This window comes from Nannobrachium achirus (assembly GCF_963921795.1).
Source record: "Nannobrachium achirus genome assembly, chromosome: 8".
Classification (NCBI taxonomy): domain Eukaryota; kingdom Metazoa; phylum Chordata; class Actinopteri; order Myctophiformes; family Myctophidae; genus Nannobrachium; species Nannobrachium achirus.
In genome coordinates this window covers 55,846,419-55,872,539 of record NC_137817.1, presented here as the reverse complement: position 1 = coordinate 55,872,539, position 26,121 = coordinate 55,846,419, and the positions used below count along the sequence as shown (strand labels likewise).

The window sequence follows — 26,121 nt, the reverse complement described above, 5'->3', positions numbered from 1 at the left end:
TCTTTGTGTGATAGAAACTTAAAACGTATTAACCACCTGAACCCTAGTGTCCATATTCTGAGAACTGTAGCCAAAAATAGCAGATCTACAAGCTCACAACGCCTCGCAGCGCGAGGCGTTGTGAGCTTGTAGATCGGCTATTTTCGGGAAAGAGGTTTGGTGTAGAGGGGAAAAAGAGCAGAACAAATACAGAGTGAAATTTCAAGTTTATTAAGTATTGACGGTTCAAGTGGTTAATTATCTGAAAACACAAATTGACATGAATCCAAAATAGACTGATGATCGTGCTGTCAAGAAACTATATGGAATCCATGAAAAGTTGTGGGGGTCCCTGCTTCATCTCTCTCTCAAGTTAACTAAGGGGTCCTTGGCCTGAAAACGTTGAGGATAGTCTGGTCCTTCCCAAACCAATGGGTCAGGAAAGACCCAATCTGGCTAGCCATCGTCAGGGAAAAGTTCTGTCGCTCTTTTGCAGCAATGCAGAAGTTTGTAATCGAGAGACTAGGAAAGACCTGACTCGAGACGAGTCATTGACTCGAGTACTACAACACTAAGTAACTAAAGTTCTCAAATAAATGCTGTGGAGTAAAAGTACAATATTTGGATCCAAGATGTACTGTAGTGGAGTAGAAGTAAAAGTATGGGAAATTGGAAATACTCGAGTAAAGTAAAAAGACCTCAAAATTGTACTTAAGTATAGTACTTAAGTAAATGTACTTGGTTACTTTACACCACTGCTCAAAACTCAGAAGTAGCTACAACAAATGGAGGGAGATGGGATTGAATTAGAGGAATCTAGCCACAAGCTTTCTGGACATGTGCGTAACCAGCGTAAGTGGGTGCAGTGCCGCCAGTCCAAGGGTGCCGCAGAATACTTTAATATTTTGATTACATCAATATCACTTCAGTTAAACCACTTAAACCAATAGTTTAAATCATTTTTAAAATGATAAATACAAAACAAACGGTTTTGGACATACAAGGTTTCCATCCGGCAACGACGAAATACTGTATAACTCATGTAATTGGCCCACTGGCTTGTCACTGTCATGATCTGAAATGGCAAATCTTTGAGTAGCAGCAGCGCCATAGAGAGAGATCTCTCTCTATAGCACGCAATGAGGGCCTCTCCAACTCTTTTTCCCGGGCTGAATCAGGGGCCCAGCACGTCCCTGATGTCCTCTAAGTGCCGCCGAGGACAGGGGCCCCGTTTCTGGGGTCTACAGGGTTTTTATAGCACTAACATCAGTAGTGTCTATCTACATGCGCATACTCGAGATAAGGCAATTACATATCTGTACACTCCCATAGATGTGTGTGTGCCTTGGTGGTTGTGCATATGTCCTACACGATTGATCTTGACCATAGACCAATGGTCAAGATCAATGTACGTGGCACTGGTCACCACGGTATCTCTATGTGTAAAGGTGAAACAGGTGTCTTGAATAGCCAGTCATGGTTATGTCTGAGTGTCTGGTCGTGGTTATAAGTGGGAATTGCCGTAAATGCACTGGTGTGTGAGGAGGGGGATCTTGTATTGAATCCTGAAGGAGATGGGTGAGCCAGTGGAGTGAACGGAGGATGGGTGTAATCATGTCATTAACCAGGAAGAGAAAAATACTATTCAGAAATCCACTTTTTATAACATTTATTTCAACATTTTAATTCCCAGGCCACCACACATAATCTGCACATGTACAAAAATAAATATCTATTGCAGCATCAACGTAAGAGTCTACATGGGTCTCATCGATAACTCTGAACTAGATAGACCCCTCTAATTATCTAAAACAACCTCAACCAAATATTCATGGTCTGACACGTCACATAATCTTGCACTACTGCCACCTGCTGGGGTTAGCGAGCAGCAGTCCCAATGCATTCATAAGTATGTAAAAAACCTGAATTTAATTTACTCTTATTCATTGTCCGAAACGATTTAAACTAGTGAAAACAGCCGATCTACAAGCACACAACGCCTCGCACCGCGAGGCATTGTGTGCTTGTAGATCTGCTGTTTTCACTACTTTTGTGCAACGGCCTTGTATGGTGAAGCAGGGCTTTACTTGTAAAAAAGAAATTAAAACTTGGAGATACAAGGTTTCTGCCCGACAGTGACAATTTAACAATTACTTTAAAAAGTACAGATCCTACTTTCAGTTATTTTCCACCTCCACTTGCGGGGCTCAGCGCGGGGTGGCGATGACGGGGTACTTGCGGGGGATGTTGGCGAAGCTGCTGAACTCCGGACTGAGGTCGATGGAGTCTGGACCGCCGCTGCTGGAGAAGCTGAAGCGCTGCAGCAGCGACACCAGGAACAGGAAGAGCTCCATACGGGCCAGAGACTCTCCGGGACACGCCCTCTTCCCTGGGGACACACGAAGACAAAACACAACCATAAACACAGATATAAAAAGCTAGATACCTCATCCGCCGCTGCAGTTCATTGGTGAGACAGGTCAAACAGGACTGGCGGAAGTGCGTAACTGTGGAAGTGCAGAAGGCACTCTGCTGCCCCCTCCAATGGGAAAGAGGGAGTCCCGCCAGTCCTGCATCTGATTGGCCTACCGAGCATCCCATTCTGTGACTCACAAGGAAGCGTCCTTAAGAATTCCCAAGAGCCCCACCTCAGAATTCCGGAGGCTTGCATAGAGTTATAGGGAGGCTTGCCAGTCCTCTTTTACCAACGCCCCACACCGGTCTACCTTTATATGTCTATGACCATAAAGGCCTGCAGATTTTGGTGGGTCCACAGATGATTAACTTAAAGGAGTAGTTCACCCCCAAAATGATTTTTTTCCTCCAATTCATGCCATGGAGTCTTGAGTTCAATAATATTTTTTTGTTTTAAGACAAAAAAAATGATTATAGTAAAACATACCCTGACGGTTTCCCCATTCAGTGCCATGCATTTGGGTCCCCATCCAGGGTCATGCATTTGGGTCCCCATCCGGAATTTACTATAATCACATTTTCATCTTAGGAATGCGACGAATACAAAAAAATATTATTGAAGTCTCTATGGCATGAGTAATCAATAGAAAAAAAAGTCATTTTGGGGGTGAACTACTCCTTTAAAAGCAATCTTTTAGTCTTGTCCTTATTAGTGAAAGCTTATACATTTTCTTATTAATTAGGGCACATACTGTTTATACTGTACGTTTCTTAGCAAAAGATGACTAGTACATTTCAAGTAGTCTGTGAAAAGTTATTGATCTCACTCTCCCCTACTTTTAACTATTATTTCATCCTTGCCAATGAAAATGTTTGAGAACCACATGCATACAGAAAATGACAAAATTACAAGAATACAGAATAGTACTGCTCTCTGACAAGACAATGATTTTTCACTTTTACTTTTGGTACTGGTATATTTTGATGCTAATACTTTCGTACTTTTACTTTTACTAGTATTTCTATATTGCAGTATTGATACTGTTACTCGAGTAAAACAATCAAGTACCTTTTCCACCACTGCGGATCAGACAACTCTGCATGGTACAGGGCCATGGAAGAGGGCGGGGCCAAAACAAAAAGGTTTAGTGATGCGTGCCCGGAGGTTGGCACTGAGCCAAACGACGTGAAATGACACCAGAGGTATCCTTTGACAATTAGTCAGCTCTGGATGTAGCCCAAACAATCCCACTCTGAATGGGCCTCGAGCCAAAGGGGCACGATACCATCCAGGTGCAGATTTCTTAGGTGTAACGTTTCTGCCCGCCACCATGGAGACTAGGGGTTTCAATTCCTGCACCACAGTGCCTCTCTGGCTTAGCCTGGTGCTTCAAGCAAACATGTTATATGGGGAGCAGGGACATGCAGAGAATGTTAGAGAGGCCGGGGCTGAAATCTCTAAAAGGGCCTTTTGGTGAAAATAATAGCAGACCGCGGTGTGAGCTTGGTAATTTTTGGTGCTTGATAACCACGGTAAAATCGCGCTCTTTCGAACGACCATCATTTTCGACCGGAGGGTTGGCGACTCACTCCACTCCAGATTAGGGTTAGGGTTAGAGTCGAGTGTCAAAAAGATGACATGTAGTAACAGCGACACACTCCCGATACCACACTGAACTAAGCATAATCAAGTCAATAGAGGGCAATTCTTTAAACATACGAGTTTGGACAAGGCAATTCTCTTGAACGCTGCCTTCAGGTATGGCATGGCATGAAAAGAGGGTATTTTGCATTTCTTTCACCATAGTAAAAACTGCATTCATGGTCTGGAGAGGGCACTTTTTACAGACAGATAAAAGGGCAGGGGCACGTGCCTGATGGGGAGGGAAGCTGGCAGGGGAAGACCTCTGTTCCTCTGTTCTACACTGTGCTGTAGGTTGCTTTGTGGTGCTTGTTCAGCAGGGAGCAAACATGGGAGGAATGGCACAATATCCCATGGCCAAGCAGTAAGCCTTGCCGAGCCATGAGGCTGAGTCCAGCACGGGTCCAATTTTGACAACCCGTGTCTGCCCCGCCCGTCATTAATCAGATCCGCGGACCGACCCGCTACCTGCGATTATATAAAAGTCTTATGTAAAAGACCTTTTACCCGTCTGTAAAAAAGTGCCCTCTCCAGACACGAATGTAGTTTTTGAAGCGGTGAAAGCCGCTTCCAATGAGTGGCTTTGTGTGTCCCACGCAAGGTTATAATAGTTTTGGATTTTTCCATTAGTTTTTATTTTTATTAGTTTTGAGGTTTTGTTTTCAATTACAGTTTAGTTTTAATTCGTTTTTAAAGTGAGGTTGCTAGTTTCGTTTCGTTTTTATTTTTTGAAAATGCTTAGTTTTAGTTTAGTTTTTATTAGTTTTAGTGTTAGTTTTAGTCTTTTACGGTATTTGTCAGGGGTGAGATTAAAAAAGCTCCGGAAAAAGTATTGTCTAATAAAGAAAATCAACAAAACATCTTGTTGAGAGTGGCAGGAATGTTGAGACATACAACTTCTCTCTTTGACAACACCATCTGGTGTTTTTTATTTTTTATTTCCACAAAAGACAAAAGACGAAAACTAAGGAGATTTTCTCTATAATTTTAGTTTATTTTAGTTAGTTTTGTAAACACACAATATCGTTTCAGTTAGTTTTTTTTTTTTTAAAAAGCTTAGTTTTTATTTTTATTTCAGTTAACTAAAATGTTTTTTCATTCTAGTTTTCGTTTTTTAGTTAGTTTTCGTTTACTATAATAACCTTGGTCCCACGCCCATATATGGTCATTTCAGTCCAGAATGAACAGGTTTTATCAAAACAAAATGTCTGTCACCTCATGTCCATGGTCATTCCAGTCCAGAATGAACAGGTTTTATCTGTCCCGTACGTCCAGAATATCAGTCCAGAATGAATAGGGTTTTTCAAAAACAAAATGTGTGTCCCATGTCCATATATGGTCATATCAGTCCAGAATGAACAGGTTTTATCTGTCCTGTCCTGTCCCGTCCGTCCGTCCGTCCGTCCGTCCGTCCGTCCGTCCATACGTATGTGTGTAGTGTCCGTCCCGGTCTGATGATTGGATACTTTGAGGATTGGTCAAGCTTCACATGACAATTCGTATAGAATGTATAGATCACAGAGTTCATAACTCTAGAACACATAGAATAGAAAGTTCACCGCTTCACTTCGAACCGAGGTTTGATTTTTTACTATGGAGAAAGAAATGCAAATACCCTCTTTCCATGCCATACCTGAAGGCAGCATTCAAGAGAAGTGCCTTGTCCAAACTCTCCTGAACTTGAATGCAGCATCTTATTTTGAAAGAATTCCCATCTCTGTGTAAAATCCATGCCGTTACGCCACATCTCCAGTATTGACTTGATTATGCTTAGTTCAGTGTGGTATAAAGTACCGAAAATAGCCGACCTCGTCGCAGCGCGACACATTGTGAGCTTGGAGGTCTGCTATTTTCAATATATTCACCAATGGCCCTTTTGGATTTGTCAGCCCCTGCCTCTCTAACATTCTCTGCACGTCTCTGCCAGCCATGTATTGCAGCTTTAAATAATGTTGTGCAGCGCAGTGCTGTACAGTAGGCCCATACCTGCAGAGAAGGGCAGGAAGGCGGGGCTCTTCTTGAAGTTGCTGTTGTGGTCCAGGAAGTGCTGTGGGTTGAAGGACCAGGGCGTGGCCCACTGGTCTTTCTCTCTCAAGATGGAGTGCAGCATGGGGAAGATCAGGGTTCCCTGAAACAACACGGCATGGGGAAGATCAGTGTTCCCTGAGGAATCGGCGCTGCAATGAAAGGAGTGAAGACGCACAATTCGTACTGGGTTCGATCAAGAAAAAAACGCACAGCTGCATCCACTCGTCGCACGGCTAATTCGGATCCGGTGTGCATGAGGTCGTAGAGAATCATTGTTTTCTTTTAAAAAAATTAAATTGTCCGTTTTATCCGTGCGGATAAACGCGCCTGTGTGCAAAGGGCTTTAGGGGTCCTTGGCCTGAAAACGTTAAAGACCCCTGGTGTAGCCATGAAGGAGATGTCCATGACAGATACCTTAGGGATGGTGTAGCCCCTGAAGGAGATGTCTTGTAGTGCGTAGTGAGGAACGTTCATCGGTACGATATCCACGAACCGCTGGACCTCATGGATCACTGCATCAGTGAAGGGGAGGGACTTCCTGTCCTCCATATTTGGGCACCTCTCTTGTCCAATCACGGCATCAATCTCCTTCTGCATTTGCTCTGAACGAAAAGAGGGACGAAAAAAGGAAAATTTGACACTCATTGACAACATTTTGTTGAAGTCAAAAATGAAATGGTAATGTTGCATATCAGCTCATATTTAATTAACCATTTGTGTATTGGCTCACCGCCAATTGACCGTTTAAATTATTTTGGTATGGTGCACTAGACTTGCAAAATGAGTTAGAATAAACCAGTAAGACGCCTAAGGGCGAAAAGCGACCTCACCCTAAAGGGGCTTAAGATTGATGACATCAGGGATCTCCATATATGGGTAAAAATCTGAGCTATCCGTGTACCGATTTGCATGATTCTTGGACAAAATCTGTAGGAGTACTGTCCAAAAATTTGTTTTGCACAAATTCGTCTCCTGTTGGCGCTGGCCAACAGGAGAAAGATTTTGGGCAGAGCCGCAGAGGTTCTGCTCTGGCACCCAGGTAGTGTGTGTTCAGTTTCGATGCCATCGTGGCAAGTATGTTGGGTTACTAGTCACTTACCCTGTATGTTGGGGTACTAGTCACTTACCCTGTATGTTGTGGTACTAGTCACTTACCCTGTACTGTATTTTGGGGTACTAATCACTTACCCTGTATGTTGGAGTACTATACTTACCCTGTATGTTGGGATACTTCATGAGCACACTGAGGGTGAATCGGAGTGTTGTACTGGTAGTCTCTGTTCCTGCCAGGTACAGATTTAACACCGTGGACACCAGGTTCTCATAGTGGAACTCTGATGTTTGGAGCTCCTTTTCCTAAACACACACAAGAGTGAACAAACTGTATACTAAGGCTGGGCAATATATCGAAACTATCGACATGCAAGGTATACATATCGACGAAGATGGCTTAAAATGAGGTATTGGTGTAGGATTGTGTTAATGATGATGACGTTACCAGAAATGCTGGTCCCTGATTGGCTACGGGTTTAAATAATTTGTTGAATTCGGGGGCCACAAGACAACAAGAGAACAACATGAGTTCTGAGTGCGGTTCATTACAAGCCTTCTCCCTATATCTATATTCGAGTGGACTCCAATCACCCAATAGCATAATGATACACACACTCTCTCTTCTCTCTCTCGACAGAAATGGTCCAATCTTATAATGAACATAGTGAGGTAGTCGGAGGCCTTAGGGCTTTTTCGTGCTAATTAGTCTAAAAGCGCCTGAGTCGGCGACCTTCGGGGTCGCCACAGCAGCCTTTTTTTTTTTCTGGGCATTTATGTAGGATGTGAGGGGTCTAACTAGGGGTTTGTCATGATGCTGAATCCCCAGAAAACACCCACACAACTGTGAAAAGTGATGACTCACTAAACCATCGTTTTCTGGGGCCATTTCTAGCCCAAGGAATGTTTTTTTGTGCAAAACAAATGCTTGCAATGGATTCAGCATACAGGGCATCTATAAACCCTAACAGGGCCTAACAGGGCATCATCTGGGAATGCCCATACTTTATTAATATATATCCATATACATATGGACTTAATATTAATGTTTTCGGGGGAAATGCCCAATTGCCCATATATGGACATATATGGCCTCATGTGGTCTATGGTGTCATACATCTATGTCAGTCATCTCCATTTTTGGGAAAAGTTTAATTTTTAATTAAAGTCAGTGGGGGAAATTAATTTACTAATAAATTAATATCAATTCAACTATCCAAACTTTATCTACAGAAAATGCAAGCACACGATTCCTGATGAAGCCGGTCAATTTGACATGGCGTGAGTTTGTGGCGCGAAAACTGTGGGAGGAGAAGGGGTCAAACTTTTGGTTACTCTAAATACTCTATAAATAAAGTTTCCCCAGGACTATAGTGTGGTTGCCCTGCTGGGCAACCACACTAATTAGATAGCATTTGGGACATACTACAGTTGGAAGAAGACGACTAATTACAATTTAGGCATTTAGCAGACGCTCTTAATCCAGAGTGACTTACAATAAGCAAGGTAATACATCAATTCATCAACCTGTGGACAGTTCAGTGAGAGAGAGAGAGAGAGAGAGAGCGAGAGAGAGAGAGAGAGAGAGAGAGAGAGAGAGAGAACTAGCTGGTTTCATGAACCATTAGTTGAGTGTCACTCAGAAATAGGTTGCTACAAAATTGAGGGAGATGGCTTGTAATGGACGAACTGCACTCAAAACTCATATACGGTTTCTGGTTAAACCATTAACTTTTGAAATTTTGAAATTACTTAAAGGACCTACACCATGAATTTTCACTTTTTCTATTTTAAAACCTTTTTTTGGGGTCCCACTGGCACCTTCTATCCTCACAAAGTCCTATTTCTGACCGTTGTGTCTTTCTCTGGTTTTGGGCAGACAGAGATGAAAAGCTTTCCACGGGTTCTCAGAACAGTGCTGTTCTGAGAGTTGACGAGAGTGACGACACTCTCGTCCGTCCGTCCGTCCGTCCCCCCCCCCCCCCCCCCCCCGCCCTTCAGGTAAAAACCAGAGCTACTCTTCTAAACCCAGCCCCTCATTTGTTTCTAATTTGCTTAGCCTCCACTTCCATCTGCAGCTGGCTTACTGTTCTGGGGCTGCTCACTCAGTGCTCTCACTCACTTTTATTCTATGAACATTTTTGCTATCAACATGTCCAAGGAGAAGTCTTAACGTTCCTGGATTGCACTATAAATGTGACGTTATAGACTGCGAGGACCCAAGCTTCGTCCCTTCTAACAAGGAAACAAAAGACCTATTTTTAATGATCCGAGGCCTTCTGAAGCCTGGGCCTAAATTTTCCGCGGTGGCCGGGTGGGAGCTCGCGGTGGCCGGGTGGGAGCGAGCCGCGGAGCTCGCCGCGGTGGCCGGGTGGGAGCGAGCCGCGGTGGCCGAATCCACCGCGATTTCTTAACCAAGTAGCTGCTTGTCGCGGCCGGGACCGCCGCAGCTCCGACCCGGTGGACAGAGCGGCGGCCCCGGTCGCGACAAGCAGCTCCGACCCGGTGGACAGCGGCGGTCCCGGCCGCGACAAGCAGCTCAAGCAGACTGTCCCGGTCCTCCCTTCACTCTCCCCGGCTATAGAGAGCTTAATCACTGTCCCCGGCTAGAAAGAGCTCCACACCCCGCCTCTCCTCTCTCTATCCACGGCTACACGCCGCCTCTTCTATCGCTGTCCCCGGCTATAGAGAGCTGGCCACCCCGCCTCACTCTTCACTATCTCCGGCTAGAAAGAGCTCCACACCCCGCCTCTCCTCTCTCTATCCACGGCTACACGCCGCCTCTTCTATCGCTGTCCCCGGCTATAGAGAGCTGGCCACCCCGCCTCACTCTTCACTATCTCCGGCTAGAAAGAGCTCCACACCCCGCCTCTCCTCTCTCTATCCACGGCTACACGCCGCCTCTTCTATCGCTGTCCCCGGCTATAGAGAGCTGGCCACCCCGCCTCACTCTTCACTATCTCCGGCTAGAAAGAGCTCCACACCCCGCCTCTCCTCTCTCTATCCACGGCTACACGGGGCCGCTGCTGCCCGCTGCGCTGCAGATGAAAACGCTCCAAGCCTCCAACCAGGAGGAAGAGGATTTGACAGTAGGCTTATATCATACAACATAGGCCTACAGTAGGCTATAATCAGAGCTGGAACATTATCCTATTTTTGTATTGGCCCAATATTACATTATTTGTTGTCGACAACGTTGGAGAGGGGGGAGGGGGAGGGTGGAAAAACCCCACTAGATGCGCCACTGAGCAAACAAAGGCCGTTTTGGTATTGCAGCTGCAGGGCCTAATAATAGCACAGCTATAAGAAACAAGAGGAATGGTCAGGGTGTGTGTTGGGGGTTAAGACCTGTCTAAGACTCAATTTTGAGCATATATTTATACAAAAAATATAGTTTTAAAAGCATGGTGTAGGCCCTTTAAAGTCGGGCCCCGACTTTAAGTAATTTCATTTTACAATTGTGGCCCCCTGCCTAACCTTGTTAAATATCCCTGGCGTACGCTGATAACAGCTATTGCATAACATGGTGGGCCATGCATTATATATTATATATGCAATGTTCCCAACTTGTATCATTCCAGAGCATGTATATTATAGGCCCAACGGTTTGTTAAACAAAGTCAGGATTTGACTGCAGTCAAATTACAAATTTGCTCCAGTTATGAGTGAAATTATTTAGTGCAAGCTTCCTCTAAATTACAGTTATTTGCGACCGTAGGTCGCAGTTTACTGTCAGAACCGGCACAGCTTGTCCGTATGTATATGTGTGTATATATATATATATATATATATATATATATATATATATATATATATATATATATATAAATCTTTACGTGTAACGCCTGATACTGTGGTGATGTGTCACTGTGACATCACAGGTGACATCGCAGTGATGTCAGATTTGACTGCAGTCAAATTACAAATTTGCTCCAGTTATGAGTGAAATTATTTAGTGCAAGCTTCCTCTAAATTACAGTTATTGCGACCATAGGTTGCAGTTTACTGTCAGTACCGGCACAGCTTGTCCGTATGTATGTATAAGAGTTCATTTGCAAAAACAGATAAAAGCCATTTTGGAAAAAAATGAGATGACTATTGTAAATAACAGTTAAGTTAGAGTTTTATTAGAATATAAAATCAATTTTGTTGTTAAGGCAGATATATCCCATTCTAAACGCCCTCAAAGATCATGTTTTGTAGCAAAAACAGACAAGTGACATAGCTCTTTGTTTGCAGAAACAGATAAATCCATTGGGCAGCGTGTTTAGACCATGTGATCCAAGATGGTGCCCCATTATGCACCAAACTTGTCTCAAACATTGTTCAGGGGTCTGCCATGAGGATAGTCAAACCAGGGGCCATGTGTGGCCCCCAGGTGCCTCTGGGTGCCACAGGCGCACTGTTGCCCCGTTTTGCACCAAACTTCTCTCAAAGACTGTTCCAGGGGTCTGTCATGAAGATAGTCACACCAGGGGCCATGTGTGGCTCCGAGGGGCCATGTGTGGCCCCCAGGGGCCTCTGGGTGCCATAGGCGCACTGTTGCCCCATTATGCACACTGTTGCCCCATTATGCACCAAATGTGTCTCAAACACTGTTCAGGGGTCTGCCATGAGGAAAGTCACACCAGGGGCCATGTGTGGCTCCCAGGGGCCATGTGTGGCCCCCAGGGGCCTCTGGGTGCCATAGGCGCACTGTTGCCCCATTATGCACACTGTTGCCCCATTATGCACACTGTTGCCCCATTATGCACCAAAAGTGTCTCAAACACTGTTCAGGGGTCTGCCATGAGGAAAGTCACACCAGGGGCCATGTGTGGCTCTCAGGGGCCATGTGTGGCCCCCATGGGCCTCTGGGTGCCATAGACGCACTGTTGCCCCATTATGCACCAACATTTTCTCAAACAATGTTCAGGGGTCTACCATGTGGCCCCATGTGGCGTGTGGCTCCCAGTGGCCCCTGATATACAGGGGCCCCTGATGAGGCCTGTGAGGTGGCCCCTGGTGTGACTATTGTCATGGTAGACCCATGGACAGTGTTTGTGCCATATTTGGTGCAGATCAGAGCAGCAGTGAGCCTTTGGCACCTGGGGACCCCAGGGGCCACTGATATGGCACACTGGGGCCCCTGGTTTAGCCCTTTGTGTGACTATTGTCATGGCAGACCCTTAAACAGTGTTCATGCTAAGTTTGATGCAGATTGGAGCAATGGTGTGCCTTTGGCACCCCGGGGCCCCCGGGGGCCCCTGATATGGTACACTGGGGCCCCTGGTTTAGCCCTTTGTGTGACTATTGTCATGGCAGACCCTTAAACAGTGTTCATGCTAAGTTTGATGCAGATTGGAGCAATGGTGTGCCTTTGGCACCCTGGGGCCCCCGGGGGCCCTTGATATGGTACACTGGGGCCCCTGGTGTGGCCTGTGAGGTGGCCCCTGGTGTGACTATTGTCATGGTAGACCCCTGAACAGTGGTTGTGCCAAGTTTGGTGCAGATTGGAACAACGGTGCACCCTTAGCACCCCCGGGGCCCCTGAGTTGTCCCCTATTGTGCCCCCTGGTGGCTACATGTGGCCCCTATAAAAGTACAGACTACTTAAGTATGTTGTCAAAACTTTGTTTTTGCTCTCCTGTAAAATTCTGGAAATCCTTTTTGCGTCCTCGATATGGCAAAATTCAATGGTGAAACATCAATTGTGGAGTTATCTGTTTTTGATAAAAAAACGACTGTTGGAGTTATCTGTTTTTGCCAAAAAAATAAGTTTAAATTAAAAGAAAAACTATTTTCCAATAAAGTTACATTTTTTATGATACATCTATTTTGTTAAGTCATTTTTACTTAGTCAAATCCACCCAACTTCAGTTTGATTGATATTACTTTGAGTGCACAATAAAAAAACTGGATTTGTGAACATTTATAAAAACGGAGTTATCTGTTTTTGCAAATGAACTCTTCATATATATATATATATATATATATATATATATATATATATATATACATGTATACGTGTAACGCCTGATACTGTGGTGGTGTGACACTGTGACATCACAGGTGACATCGCAGTGATGTCAGATACTCAGAGCAGGGATTTCCATATATAGGCATAAACAGGTGACATCACAGTGATGTCAGATAGCCTACTCAGAGCAGGGATCTCCATATATGGGCATGAAAGGGATTCTGTCAGGGATCTCCATATATGGGCATTAAAGGGATTAGTGATGTCAGATACTCAGAGCAGGGATCTCCATATATGGGCATAAAAGGGATTCTGTTAGGATCTCCATATATGGTCATAAAAGGGATTGTATCCCAGATGATGCCCTGTAGGAGAACCACACTAACAGAATCCATTATGGCCAAGACAGATGGCCAAGATAGATGGCGCGACCTCGCTTCATCAGTCAACTATGACATATCTATGACTCAGAATTTGAGCAAGGTTTCAATCCTGCATTTTAAAAAGACTATAACATGGTTTACATCCATGTCATGGACTCCATATACGGTTTTCTCCTGCATCCCCTAGATCTCCATATATGGAGCTGACGACACATCCATGTCTGACATCACATGCTCCTTAATATAGTCATAGCTGACTCGTTTCTGACATCACCAGGATGACTTGAGCTGCTCAAAGGAACGGTATAAAAAGGGACAGAACTCTCATAGTGGAGCAGACGCAACTGTTAAGATTCTGGAATTATGCCCTCGAAGTTAGGCGCTGATCGGTGCAGCTAATTTAGCTATGGAGTTGGACCGATACAGACAACACTCTTATAAAAGGTTTAGTCTCCTACAGCGCCACTCCGCAAAAACACAAGTCAATGTAAAATGGCATGAAACAGCAAGAATACCTTACAGTACAATAATATAAGATTTATCCGAGGAACACGTCAATCTCAAAAAATGTCTGACATGGACCCTATGGCCGGGCACGAGAGCAGTAGCAAAGAGGGGGGAAATGCACCACTTAACTGTATCTGCCGAAAAGGGGATATGAACGGCTTCACGATTGGGTGTAGTATTTGCAATGAATTGTTCCACGGGCACTGCATGAGTGTCACTGAGACAATGGCTAAGGCGATCAGGGAGTGGTACTGCGTGCGATGTAGAGCTGAGAACCCTTCACTGGAGGTAAAGTATCACTCAGAGAAAACCTGTGAGAAGGACACCGATTTGGACCGATTTGAAAAACACGGCAATCCAAGTACTGCTGTACGTAAGTGTGGGCAATGCGAGCCCTGCGGTAGGACGGAGGAGTCGGAGGACTGTGCCCAGCGTGACTTCTGTGCGGACACAAAGACAGTTCAGTTCAGACAGCGTGAGGTTAGAGGCAGGAAAAGGTTACGCGTGAAAGACGAGGAGTTGGCTTTGCAAGAAGAGGCGGACGAGGTGAAGAAGAGGAGGGAGGAGGAGATGGAGAACAAGCCACGTCAGTGCCTGGGGCCCAGCTGTGTGGAGGCAGCACGTGTCGACTCTAAATACTGCTCTGAGGACTGTGGCATGAGGTTGGCTGCCGATCGGATCCGCCGGATCCTGCCGCAGCGTATCCAGCAGTGGCGGAAGAGCCCCTGCGTCGCCGAGGAGCTCGGCACGAAGCAGCTGGAGCGAATCCGCCGGGATCAACAGAGCGCCCGCCTGCGCCTCGTCGAGATGGAGCGACGCTTTCACGAGCTGGAGGCCGTCATCGCCAAGGCCAAGCAGCAGGCGGTGCGACAGGACGAGGAGGAGTTGCACCGCACTATCAGGAGTAAAAAGGAAAGTGAGGATCTGCGGATTGCCTGCGTTTCCTGCGGTCATACCGTCAACTCAAAGGTGGCTCTGGGACACATGGAGCGGTGTTACGCCAAGTACGAGCGCCAGACCTCTTTTGGCTCCAGATATCCGACGAGGATCGAGGGAGCGACCAGACTCTTCTGCGACACGTACGACCCCCGAAGCGAGACGTACTGCAAAAGGCTTGAGGTTCTGTGTCCGGAGCATTCTCCCAGAGGCCCCATCCAGTCCCCGGGGGATGAGGTGTGCGGCTGTCCTCTGGTCCGGAACGTATTCGAGCCGACCGGAGACCATTGCAGCCTCTCCAAACGAACGTGCAGTAGGCATAACGACTGGGAGAAGCTGTGGAGAGCCGAGGTGGACCTGGAGCGGGTCAGGGCGTTGTACAAGCTGGAGGAGCTCTCTGCGCGGGAGCATCACGTCCAGACTGACATGAGCAACAGGGCCGGTCTGCTCCCTCTCCTGTTGCATCAGACCATTCAGCATGACCCCTCGATGAGTGATCTTCGGAGCAACAAGGACAGACAGCCTGCATCTGTTCCCCATCAGTGTTAATTTCATTGGCTAAAATCCAATCGTCGACTACCCTTTTTCACTGACGAAAACTGAATAAAAACCAAGCTATGATGACTAAAACGAAATATACTGTGAAAGTCCTTAACAATTATTGTAAAGCATCCTTACCATGCACTGTAGATGGAACATCAGGGACACAAAATATAGCTGAGGTTATAGTAACTTATTTAATTGTATTAACAGTGAACTGTATAAGTCAGGCTCTCTGTTTTACTGGTCCCAGTCATTAAGAACAAGGCTGGTAAAGCCTAGACAACTACAGACCCATACTGTAGCTTTACTGTCTAAAGTGATGGAAATGGTTTTATTGGATAAAATACCCTTAGGGTAGGGTATATAAGTACATTGACTCTGTCCTCAGACAACCAGTTTGGATTTAAACCCAAACATGGCACTGACCTCTGAATTTATGGACTGAAGAAAATTTTAAACAAATATAGAGGTCAAAAATCATCAGTACTTATGTCTTTTATTGATGCGTCTCGAGCCCTTCATCGCTCCTTTAAAAAAAGTCACTTTTACAGGCGGCTGCAACTTGAAACTGGTAAAAAAGGTCTATCCTTACCAACTCCTGACCCTTTTACTGTAAATACCATTCATTTTCTGTTTTGTTTTAAGACTTTCTTTTTCTTATGATTTTTTTCTTTGCATAGTACTGTGTTTTTTTTTTTGGTTTGTTTTTTTTCATTCAATGTTGTATGAATTGAGTACAAAGGGACCCCAATGCAAACAGCTTTGTTGTGGTCTATATCCTTTTAGTTGACCTTGTATCGGTGAACTGTACTGTCCTGTACTTTTCCTATGCAAACTTGTAATAAAGTATTTAATCGCACGCACACGCACACACACACACATGGCATACAGCTCATGAATATCAAAATATTACAATATTACATGAGACCACTCAAAACAAGGATTTATAATAGAAAACCTTCTGATTGTTCTGAAGTCAGAGTTGCTTGAAGTCCAGTGGGACGTTTCCGAAGTCAGTTATGATTTGGGGTGCTAGGGCATCTGCAATGCTTTTTTACACAATATATTGTTTTAGATGGATCTGTATTGTTTTTGTTGTACCAAAACCTAACATGGAGGATAAGGATAAGATACCTGATTGAGCCTGTTGAGGAAGGAGTCGATGTAATCGCGGGGTGAGTCTGGGTCCATGGTCTCCTTGTGGTTTTTGATCTTCTCCATGATGAACTCTCTAATTTCTTCGATGTTGGCAAAAGCTTTGTTGTGCCCGCCTGGCAGATGATCCATGAGCCAAGGACAGAAGTTGTACAGCTGCAAGGGATGACCAGAGGATAACATCTAGGCTTTGTTTCCACCATAGGCAAATCCCATTTGTTTCTCAACTCTGATCTTTAACCCATTTAGGCCTAGAATTATTTAATGCTTTAACTATTGACTACTACTTTTTACTACCAAATACATGTAATTTTGGGGGTCCTTGACATGAAAGGGTTTGAGGACCACTGATTTAGAAGAAGGATTTAGAAGACATTTATAGAACCGGGTCAAAAATAGTCAAAGACAAATGTTCAAGATGTTCAAGCTGATCTACAAGCTTGCAGCGCGCTGGGAGCTTGTATATCTGCAATTTTTTAATAGTTCAAGCATAAAATAATGGTTAAAGTGTTCCAAATCTAAAGTGACACAGATTTGCGGTCAGGTATAGACTGACCGACCATCCATTATTATCTGTGATCAGATAAAAAAAAAAGAAATCCTTGATTAACCCTGTTTTGTACTTCATTGAATGAGCGACAATGAGCGGCTTAAATCATGTTATCCTGACCTTCTTGTTCACTAATGAGCTGGAGCTGGATATACAGGGAGACCCCTAGTGCAGGGGCTTTCAAACTTGTTTGACTCAGGGCACCCCTGTAAATAACCTTTTCATCCACGGCACCCCTGAATTACACTGTACATTTTTAGAATCTTAACCAGACTTGACCCCCAGCATCCCTATTCTGGGGGGAAGGTTCACCAAAAATAGCCAATCTACAAGCTTGTAGATCTGCTATTTTTGGTGAAGAGAGTTGGCCCTAGATGGAAAAAGAACAACGCAAATCAGGTTTGTTTTACTAAGCATAGTGAGGTGATACTGATGTAGTGATATTGATGAATTCCAAATGTTATCAGATATTGTATTCTGCGGCACCCCTGCACTGGCATTACCACGGCACCTACTTTGGGAAACCCTGCCCTAGTGAACAAACACTCCATAGCAACTATCTATTACTATATTGTCCATCACTATCTAACCTGTCCCGAGGGGCTGCTGAAGAACTTGAGGGTGTTTTGGAGGTTGGTCAGCAGATGGAGGAAGTGAGCGTCGTCGTAGGGGAAGCGCTCGCCGAACACCAGGCAGCAGATCACGTTGGACACCGTGCAGCTCAGGAAGAACGTAGGGTCAAAGGGCTTTCCTGTGTTCAGGGAGAACGATGCAACCAAAGTTAGTTAATTAATTCAGTAGCCTCTGCCATAACCTCACGTAGCCAGGCTTACTCATCTGCCAAGAGAAAAGCCTGGGCACGATATGAGGCTCTCGGAGGTGGGACTTAGCAGTGCGGTGTTCCTGCAAATGTGTTCTCTGCTGGGAAAGAACGAAAGAACGTTATGAGCTACAATACACTTTAGTTTTTTTCCCGCTGGGGGATGTAAACAGACCGGAAACGCATGACGTGAATTCCCTTAAAGGGGCCCCACCATGCTTTTCAAAATATATATTTTATATAAATATTGGTCCATAATATGGTTTTATCCTAAACAACGACTCGGATATTGAAATGTCATGTTCTGTCTTTCTCTAATTCCAAGCCGTTTCAGATGCAATACCAAAATGCCCTTTGTTGGCAACGGGCCACCGTCTTTGGGCTAAAATTGGAATGATACCGAGAATATTAGAGAACCACGATGAGAACCATGTAGAGTCAATCGTAATTCTCTGTATCGTTCCAATTTTAGTACAACTTTACTTCATGGTTCCACCTCATATAGTCTCAATAGAATATAGCCTCCCAAAAAGTTCCGCCCCCTTCTCGAGGGGGCCCAATAGGAAATGAGCCTCCTCCCCCTGTGACATAGCATGGGGCTGATTTCAAAAGAATACGATTCAGGGGGGCTGGAAGAGACACAAAAAACAAGAAAATAATTCAATTTGAAATTAATGGTGGGGCCCCTTCTGCCACAACTTCCGGAACAACACACAGCGCATATCGTGCCCAGGGTGCCTCTGCCATGAATTTTCAGTGTTTTACCATGTTTTCCCCGGCAGCTGGAAATGCACCTTGTGACCAGTTGTAAACAAATAACCTGTCTTAAAAGATGTGTATGGCTCTCTTGCAGACTCTTGCAGTAAAACAAAGAGTTGCGGTATTTATGTTGTGGCCTACACTACAGGTAGTGTGCAAAATACATTTGCCACTGCTCTGTCCACCATGATCAGCGACTCATGTACAGCTCTACTGAGCAACACAGTTAGTAAGAACATGAACAGAAAAGAGTTCCCTTCTGAAACCCTGTTGAATGCAACAGGTTTCCTAAAAATATTGATCGTGGAAACCATTTTACATTCGTACTAAATTCTGTTTTAGCTTTGCAACGCTATTTAGTGCAGCTGGTGAGCTGAGCAGACACCAAGTAAACTTGATTGGCTTTTGACCTGACTTTCAGGTCAAAGTACAAATGGTTTCAGAGAGGAGCTTATCATGATCACTAGTTCCCAAATGTTTAAGCCTGTGACTCAAAAGATACATTTGATGTCTCCCCCGGGACCCAACTTTCTTTAACATGGACATATATGAAGCATCCAATTTGAAGAAGACACTCAAGAAACTATAACAGATATGCCTGTTGTCACTTTTGAAGCATTGTAATTCTCATTTTCATACTCGCCAGATAATGTTTGCTTTAAGATGAAGAGGAAACGAAGGTCGCAGTTTGCATGAGAAACGTCACAGCTTGTCCACGTGTAGGCATGTACACGTGTCTATGGGTTTGCCGCTCTGACATCATGCTCTGATGTCACTGTGATGTCAGGGGAACCACTCTACCAGAATGGGTTTGCCGCTCTGATATCACGCTCTGGCTTCACTGTGATGTCACACTAACATAATCCCTTTTATGCCCATATATGGAGTTCCCTGGTGTCATCAATATTAATGATGCCCTGCTATAGAGATCCCTGTGATGCCAGGGGGAACAAATCCCTTTTATGCCCATATATGGAGATATGCATATCCCTGAGAAGCCAGGGGAACAAATCCCTTTTATGCCCATATATGGAGATCCCTGATGTCCACAACCCTGATGTCCACATCCCTACATCTGTGATGCCAGGGGAACAAATCCCTTTCATGCCCATATATGGAGATCCCTGATGACCACATCACTGTGGCGCGAGGTTGCTTGTCGCCCTGAGGCGTTTTACTAGTGATATTTTCACCAAAGTGCCCTTTTAGAAATTTCAGCCCCTGGCTATGCACGTTCATGCCACAGCATATCAGTACTTTTTTCCCACCACTGACCTTCAGTAGCCTGTATGCGTGCCACCAGGTGCCTGCTCTCCTCCTGGATCCACTGCTCCATGCCTTTCCGTCCCATCCCAAAGTCTCTGAGCGTGGTGAGGGTGAAGCGGCGGAGCTGGCGGTGGCGGTCTCCGTTGGCGATGGCTAAACCTGACACACAAAAAATATTTATTTTATAATGACTAGGCCTGTCACAATTATTACTTATTAATCATCTAAATCGCAAGTATTTGCGATAATCACAATTATTTTTGGGATAATCGTCATAATGGTCAAACGAAATTAAAAGGGCACCCCCTGTAAATAACTTTTTCATCCACGGCACCCCTGAATTAGGTTACACTGTTAAATTTTAGAATCTTAAATAAGCAACATAAATATGCACATCTTTCCACATGAGATACGGTAGGTAGGCTAGGTCACGGAGCAATATCCGTTTCCATCAGAACTGACTGAAAATAACTTTTTACTTGATGTTTAACCACTTGAAACCCAGTATCCCTATTCTGGGGGGAAGGTTCACCAAAAATAGCAGATCTACAAGCTCACAACTCGTCACGTTGTGAGCTTGTAGATCGGCTATTTTTGGTGAAGATTTGGCCATAGATAAATAGTGCAAATCAGGTCTCCACATAGTGAAGTGATATTGATGCAGTGATATTGATGAATTCCAAATATCATCAAATCATTCTGAGGCACCCCTGGACTGCCGCCACGGCACCCCAGGGTGACCTGTCACCCATGTTGAAAACCCCTGCTATACATATATACTATACATATCCCCCAGGTGCTTCTATACCTACCATATCCCCTGGTAGCTCTGACCATGAAGGGAAAAGAACCCCGGCCTCTGAAGTCATCAGCCTGCTCCACGAGTGCCTCCTTCACAGCCTCGTATCCCACCAGGAACACCGCCCGCTTGGGGCCCATGTACACCGTCATCACCGGCCCGTAGGTCTCACTGAGCTACACACGTACACACACAGGAATATGGCGTAAAGTAACTTCAATTAACCACAGGAACTTAGCGTGACATTACAGCGTCCCTGTTCTGGGGCGCAAACATTCAGTGAAAATAGCAGATCTACAAGCTCCCAACATGTCACAATGTGAGGCATGGCGTGAGAAGGTCAAATCAAAAGGTGGGTAGAGTAGCTATATAAACTGTGCTCAAGTAAAAGTTGGAGGTAGAGCAGCAGCTTGAGAATTGGAAGGGGTCCATGAAGAAGACACTGAAGTGCTCCTGATGAGCACGTTGCTGCCTTGCATGGTTCACCATATACAGTAGGGGCCTTTTCCACCAAAAGAACCTTGGTTCAAGAACCAGTGCCGTTCAACTTTCTTGAGTTCGTTCTTGCGAACCGGCCGCGAAAGGGCTTGCGTTTCCACCAGATTGAACCAGAGGAACCAAGGATTGTTTTCGCTTGTTTAAAAACGTTATAAGCGTTAATGTTTTCCAAATGTGAGAGGACCGGTGTGTGTGTCTGTGTCGGGGACGAGTGAATGTCTGTGTTGTGCATGCATGCATCGCAGATTCGCATGCATGCATGCATACGGTGCTAGTCAGGTCCGCGGACTACTGGTTGAGAAACACTGCTGGTCTGTTCGTGTGCATGCGGCATAGCAGTGCGCGCTGACTGGATGTGTTTTGTTTACATGCATGTGTGCATGCATGCTTGACACGAAAGCTTGCTTGTTAATAGCAGGATCGCCTCATGTGCAGTGATTTACTCGTCGTTAATGCAACACACTCGTGGACGCGGTCGGGGAGGGAAAGCGAGGCAGACCAAAGCTCCACATTTGATACACACTATAGCCTGGGGTGCCAGCCTGAGCGCTCCCACTACTTTCCATGGACTTTGTCACTCCGCTTCTAGTGCACCTGTAGAACAGACTCCATGTTAACGCAAGAAAGAGCAATTATTTATTATAATTATTATTAGGGCTTTGATGCAAGTTCTGATGGGTGCAGCTGCATAAGTTGTGTTGCTTAAAGTAATGCACCGTTGTGCTCTCCTCTCAGCTGCTGCTTAGCGGAAAGAAAAGTGAAAAAAGTCGATCGGCACCTCGATTTTCGGCCTCGACGCGTCAATTCGCAAATAATGCGTCGATTAACATCCCTAGTTCATCCCATAGGCGGGAGAAAGAACCCGAACCGGCTCTTTGCCAGTCGAAAAGCGCCCATGGAGGCAGCAGTGGCCTGAAGGTAATGGGGACGCGTTTGTGATCGAAAGGTTCCCGGAAGGGCAGGAACGATTTGGGTGGGGAAGTGAATGTGTAAGCATGTGGTTGTAATGGGCAGCTCCCAGCAGACTACAACAGTATACTGTCAGGATGTGTGCACTGGGTAGCTCCCAGCAGGGACGTGCAGAGGCAGGGGCTGACATTTCTAAAAGGGCCTTTTGCTGAAAATATTGAAAATAGCCACCACAGCGCAACACCGAAGGTCGGCTATTTTTGGTGCTTGATACCATACTGAACTAAGCATAATCAAGTCAATACTGCAGATGTGGCGTATGGCATGGATTTCTACACAGAGAGGGCAATTCTGTCAACATAAGATGCTGCTTTCAAGTTTAGGAGAGTTTGGACAAGGCAATTCTCTTGAATGATGCCTTCTACAGGTACAGTATATGGCATGGAAAGGGCTATTTGCATTTCTTTCACCATAGTAAAACTGCATTCATGGTTTTACAGACCGATAAAAGGGCAGGGGCTCAAGCCCCCTTTGATGTCTATGTGTGCACATGCCTGGCTCCCAGTACAACATACAGTATACTGTCGGAATGTGGTTGCACTGGGAAGCTCCCAGGTTTGTGTGAATGTGAAGCAGGGTGTTGCAGAAAGAGCACTCGTGCTTTAGCACACCTACCCTGGGTAAAAGGTAAACCAAAACAAATGGGGCAGTGGTGGTCAAAAGCAGTGGTTCTCAACCTGTGGGTCGGGACCACCAGGGGGGTCCCCAAATTATTTTTGGGGGGGTCCCCAGATGATTAACTTAATGTGAACATTGTTTTCGCACTCAACAGTAAACAAACCAACATAAGGTTTAAGTGTGTAGAGGGTATAGCCTATGTAGCCCTAGAATGTCTCCAATGTTCGGTCGATTGACACTCAAATCTGGAGCCATAGAACGCTCCCATTGCGCGGCGGTTAGCAGCGAATCTGCGCGGCACTAAAGTGCAGCGCGTTACTTGTGTACTCACCCAATAATGTATTCCTCAGCCTGGGAGAAAGACATTGTCCTGTAGTGTCATATCCATTTGAAAGTTCTGGCAGTGAAAACATGTACTTTGTAAAATATCACCACTTATCACGAGCCAACACGGACGACTGACACGACCGGGCGAGGGGCCCGAAATGACTGCTGGACTGAATATATCAAAACTTCCTTTTGGAAGCACAAAAGTACGGGGCACACAATCACGCAGGTGGTGTGATTAGTCACCCCACGTCAATCACAAGCACCTGTCAATTGTGTGCCCCGTACGTTTTGTGCTTCCCAAAGGAAGTTTTGATATATTCAGTCCAGCAGTCATTTCGGGCCCCTCGCCCGGTCGTGTCAGTCGTCCGTGTTGGCTCGTGATAAGTGGTGATATTTTACAAAGTACATGTTTTCAGCCAGAACTTTCAAATGGATATGACACTATAGGACAATGTCTTTCTCCCAGGCTGAGGAATTAATTATTGGGTGAGTACACAAGTAGCGCGCAGCACTTTAGGGCCGTGCAGATTAGCTGCTAACCGCCGCGCAAATGGGAGCGTTCTATGGCTCCAGATTTGAGTGTCAATCGACCGAACATTGGAGACATTCTAGGGCTATAGCCTATGCACATTTCTAGTGATAATTTAAGGACTTTTTAATACCTGCCTTTTCCAGTGTAATGTATGGCTATGATATATTCCCCCTGTACGGATTTACTGGTGTCTATATATATTAAAGGACAACTTTGTTTTTTTTACAACAAGGGTTCATATTTTTAGATAGTCATTAGAGAAAAGAAAATATGAGTGTTAAAATGTTTTCATTTACTTCTTTCTATCGTTTTAGTGATTTTAACGATTTTGATTTGCATGCATGCAGCATGCATGCAAGTGGAGAAATATGAGACACAATAAGCCCATTTCCAAGATGCACCAAAATATTTCATGGGCAGATGAGTATGGGGGCTGGTGTAAATAGTAACAAAGAAATTGCCAGGTTATTGTCTAAAAATACATATTTAGCCACTTGTACGCATGCCCCACCCACTGAAATCAAAATCCTAAAATCGCTAAAACAATAGAAAGCAGTAAAATAAATGAAAAGATTTTTTAACACTCACCTTTTCTTTTCTTTAACACGTTGCAAGCCGCGGCAGAACCCTCTGAACAGAGGTAGCGCCGAAGAAATAAGCCATTTATTTACAAACATGTTTTAAAAAAACAAAGCCCACATGATAACAACACGTACTGGAGTGCTCGACACAGCGTACATATTCATCCTGCAGAGGTCGGCGATCTTACTTTGGCGAGGCGGAGGGGAGATCAATTCCATTCGTTTACGTGCGGCGAAGCAGGGAAAGGAGCGATAGAGAAGCGGCGCCCGAACGTGATTGAAACCGCGATCCACGAACAGAGACAAAGACCAGCCATCTTGTTTGAGCTTCTTGCTGAGTTTCAACACTGGGGAGAGGATGAGGCTCCTCCTGGCCAGCCATCCATCCAGAATGTGAGTCAACGGCGTGGCCTGCTGGATATTAGGAGTATCACACCCAGCACCAGAAAATGACTGTCAGAGCATATTAACCCTTTCAGATCGCTCCAAAAAGACACAGAGAAGAATTTCCGATGTTTTTTTTTTTTTTTATTATAATTTATATCAAAAGTCCGGGAATAGACGTGTGGCTGATGGGACCCAGTAGGAAGTCCGAGGGAGTACGGCCAGGCTTAGAAGGTGTTAATTACAATCTAAAATATGAACCCTTGTTGTAAAAAAAACAAAGTTGTCCTTTAAGGGGAGACATTCAAAAGTTTAAGGCCGGACTCACACATATGCGTGAAACATCTTCTCCGTATCGTCTGAGAATGAGGGGGAGGTCCAATGCATTGTCAATGGAAGGTTGTTTGTTTTTTTGTCGTTGCCGTGTCTCTAGCTCAACCACAGGCTGTCTTTTGGCCAAGAGACACGGCAACGACAAAAAAACAAACAACCTTCCATTGACAATGCATTGGATCCGCCCCTTCCCCCCCTCAATCTCAGACTACACGGACACGATAGCTGTCGCAACTGTGTGTAGGGTGCCTGAGAAACATTGCTATGTAGTGTGTCTTCTCACCTTCACCACGGATCTAAAAGGCTGGCGTTTGTCCAGCTGGTGCATGTTTCCAATGAGAGGCAGTGCTGGGGGTCCAGGAGGCAGGCGGTACGCTTTGCGCTTCCCCACGAACACCCAGAGCAGGGTCAACACCAGGCCTGTGAGCAGCAATGTACCTGAGATAGGATCCATAACTAGTCTCTGCACTGGAGAATGTCACACTTGACTTTAAGTTGTTGTACAATCCTTAAATAGCAGTCTCACAGTGGCTGTGTGTGTGTGCGCAGCCTAGCACAGTTAAACTCTATCTGCCATTAAGTTAACACGAGGGAGATGTAGTGTGATATTGTTTGGCTAAGCCAGGCTAGTGTGTGTGTGTGTGTGTGTGTGTGTGTGTGTGTGTGTGTCACAGTGGCTGTTTAAAGCAGACTGAACCTAAGCACTTGTTGCCAGATTCTGCAAGAGAAATAAGCAACTGGGTCTAAGAAAACTAGCCTAGGGTATCTTCACTTTTCGGGGTCGGGAGCGGAAACCACTTTACGCCATGTTGTAGTCCTACACTACAACATGTCCTACACTACAACACTACACTTTGGCCGGAACTATCAAACCGGAAACAGTTTTAACCCAAAATATTACCCTGCACTCAAGGACATACTTTTAGGGCCTACCTAATAATCCCCTTGATGCGGCGTAGTTTTGCTTTTGGAAAATCCGTTTGGTATTATATGCATCTTTTAGTCCAACTCGTAACGACTGGCAAGACTACACTAGGCTACTCGAGCATTTTAATAGGGATAGGGGAAACAAACGGGAGGAAACA

General features: G+C 45.1%; 2 protein-coding genes across 2 annotated transcripts; one reads left to right on the top strand and one right to left on the bottom strand.

Annotated features, from left to right (window-relative positions):
- Positions 1 to 1,631: 1,631 nt before the first annotated feature.
- On the bottom strand, positions 1,632 to 25,668 carry cyp2y3 (cytochrome P450, family 2, subfamily Y, polypeptide 3). The gene is made up of 9 exons (XM_080732238.1): positions 25,320 to 25,668; positions 20,805 to 20,967; positions 20,002 to 20,151; positions 17,738 to 17,898; positions 16,577 to 16,753; positions 7,279 to 7,420; positions 6,479 to 6,666; positions 6,023 to 6,164; positions 1,632 to 2,368 (listed from the first exon to the last, which is right to left on the bottom strand). The coding sequence occupies exons 1-9, from the start codon at positions 25,488 to 25,490 to the stop codon at positions 2,187 to 2,189; spliced, it is 1,476 nt and encodes a 491-aa protein (XP_080588364.1). The 5' UTR covers positions 25,491 to 25,668; the 3' UTR covers positions 1,632 to 2,186.
- On the top strand, positions 13,238 to 15,495 carry LOC308290417 (CXXC-type zinc finger protein 1-like). The gene has a single exon (XM_080732239.1). The coding sequence runs from the start codon at positions 14,024 to 14,026 to the stop codon at positions 15,446 to 15,448; it is 1,425 nt and encodes a 474-aa protein (XP_080588365.1). The 5' UTR covers positions 13,238 to 14,023; the 3' UTR covers positions 15,449 to 15,495.
- Positions 25,669 to 26,121: the final 453 nt, after the last annotated feature.

What these genes read in the sequence shown, in the direction of transcription:
- LOC308290417 (XM_080732239.1), top strand. Translation starts at nt 14,024, where the DNA reads ATGTCTGACATGGACCCTATGGCCGGGCACGAGAGCAGTAGCAAAGAG.
- cyp2y3 (XM_080732238.1), bottom strand. Translation starts at nt 25,490, where the DNA reads ATGGATCCTATCTCAGGTACATTGCTGCTCACAGGCCTGGTGTTGACC. An exon ending in GAAGTATCCCAACATACAGG is followed by an intron (nt 6,667 to 7,278) that starts GTAAGTATAGTA and finishes CTTTTCGTTCAG; the next exon opens with AGCAAATGCAGAAGGAGATT. An exon ending in CTTCCTGCCCTTCTCTGCAG is followed by an intron (nt 2,369 to 6,022) that starts GTATGGGCCTAC and finishes GTGTGTCCCCAG; the next exon opens with GGAAGAGGGCGTGTCCCGGA.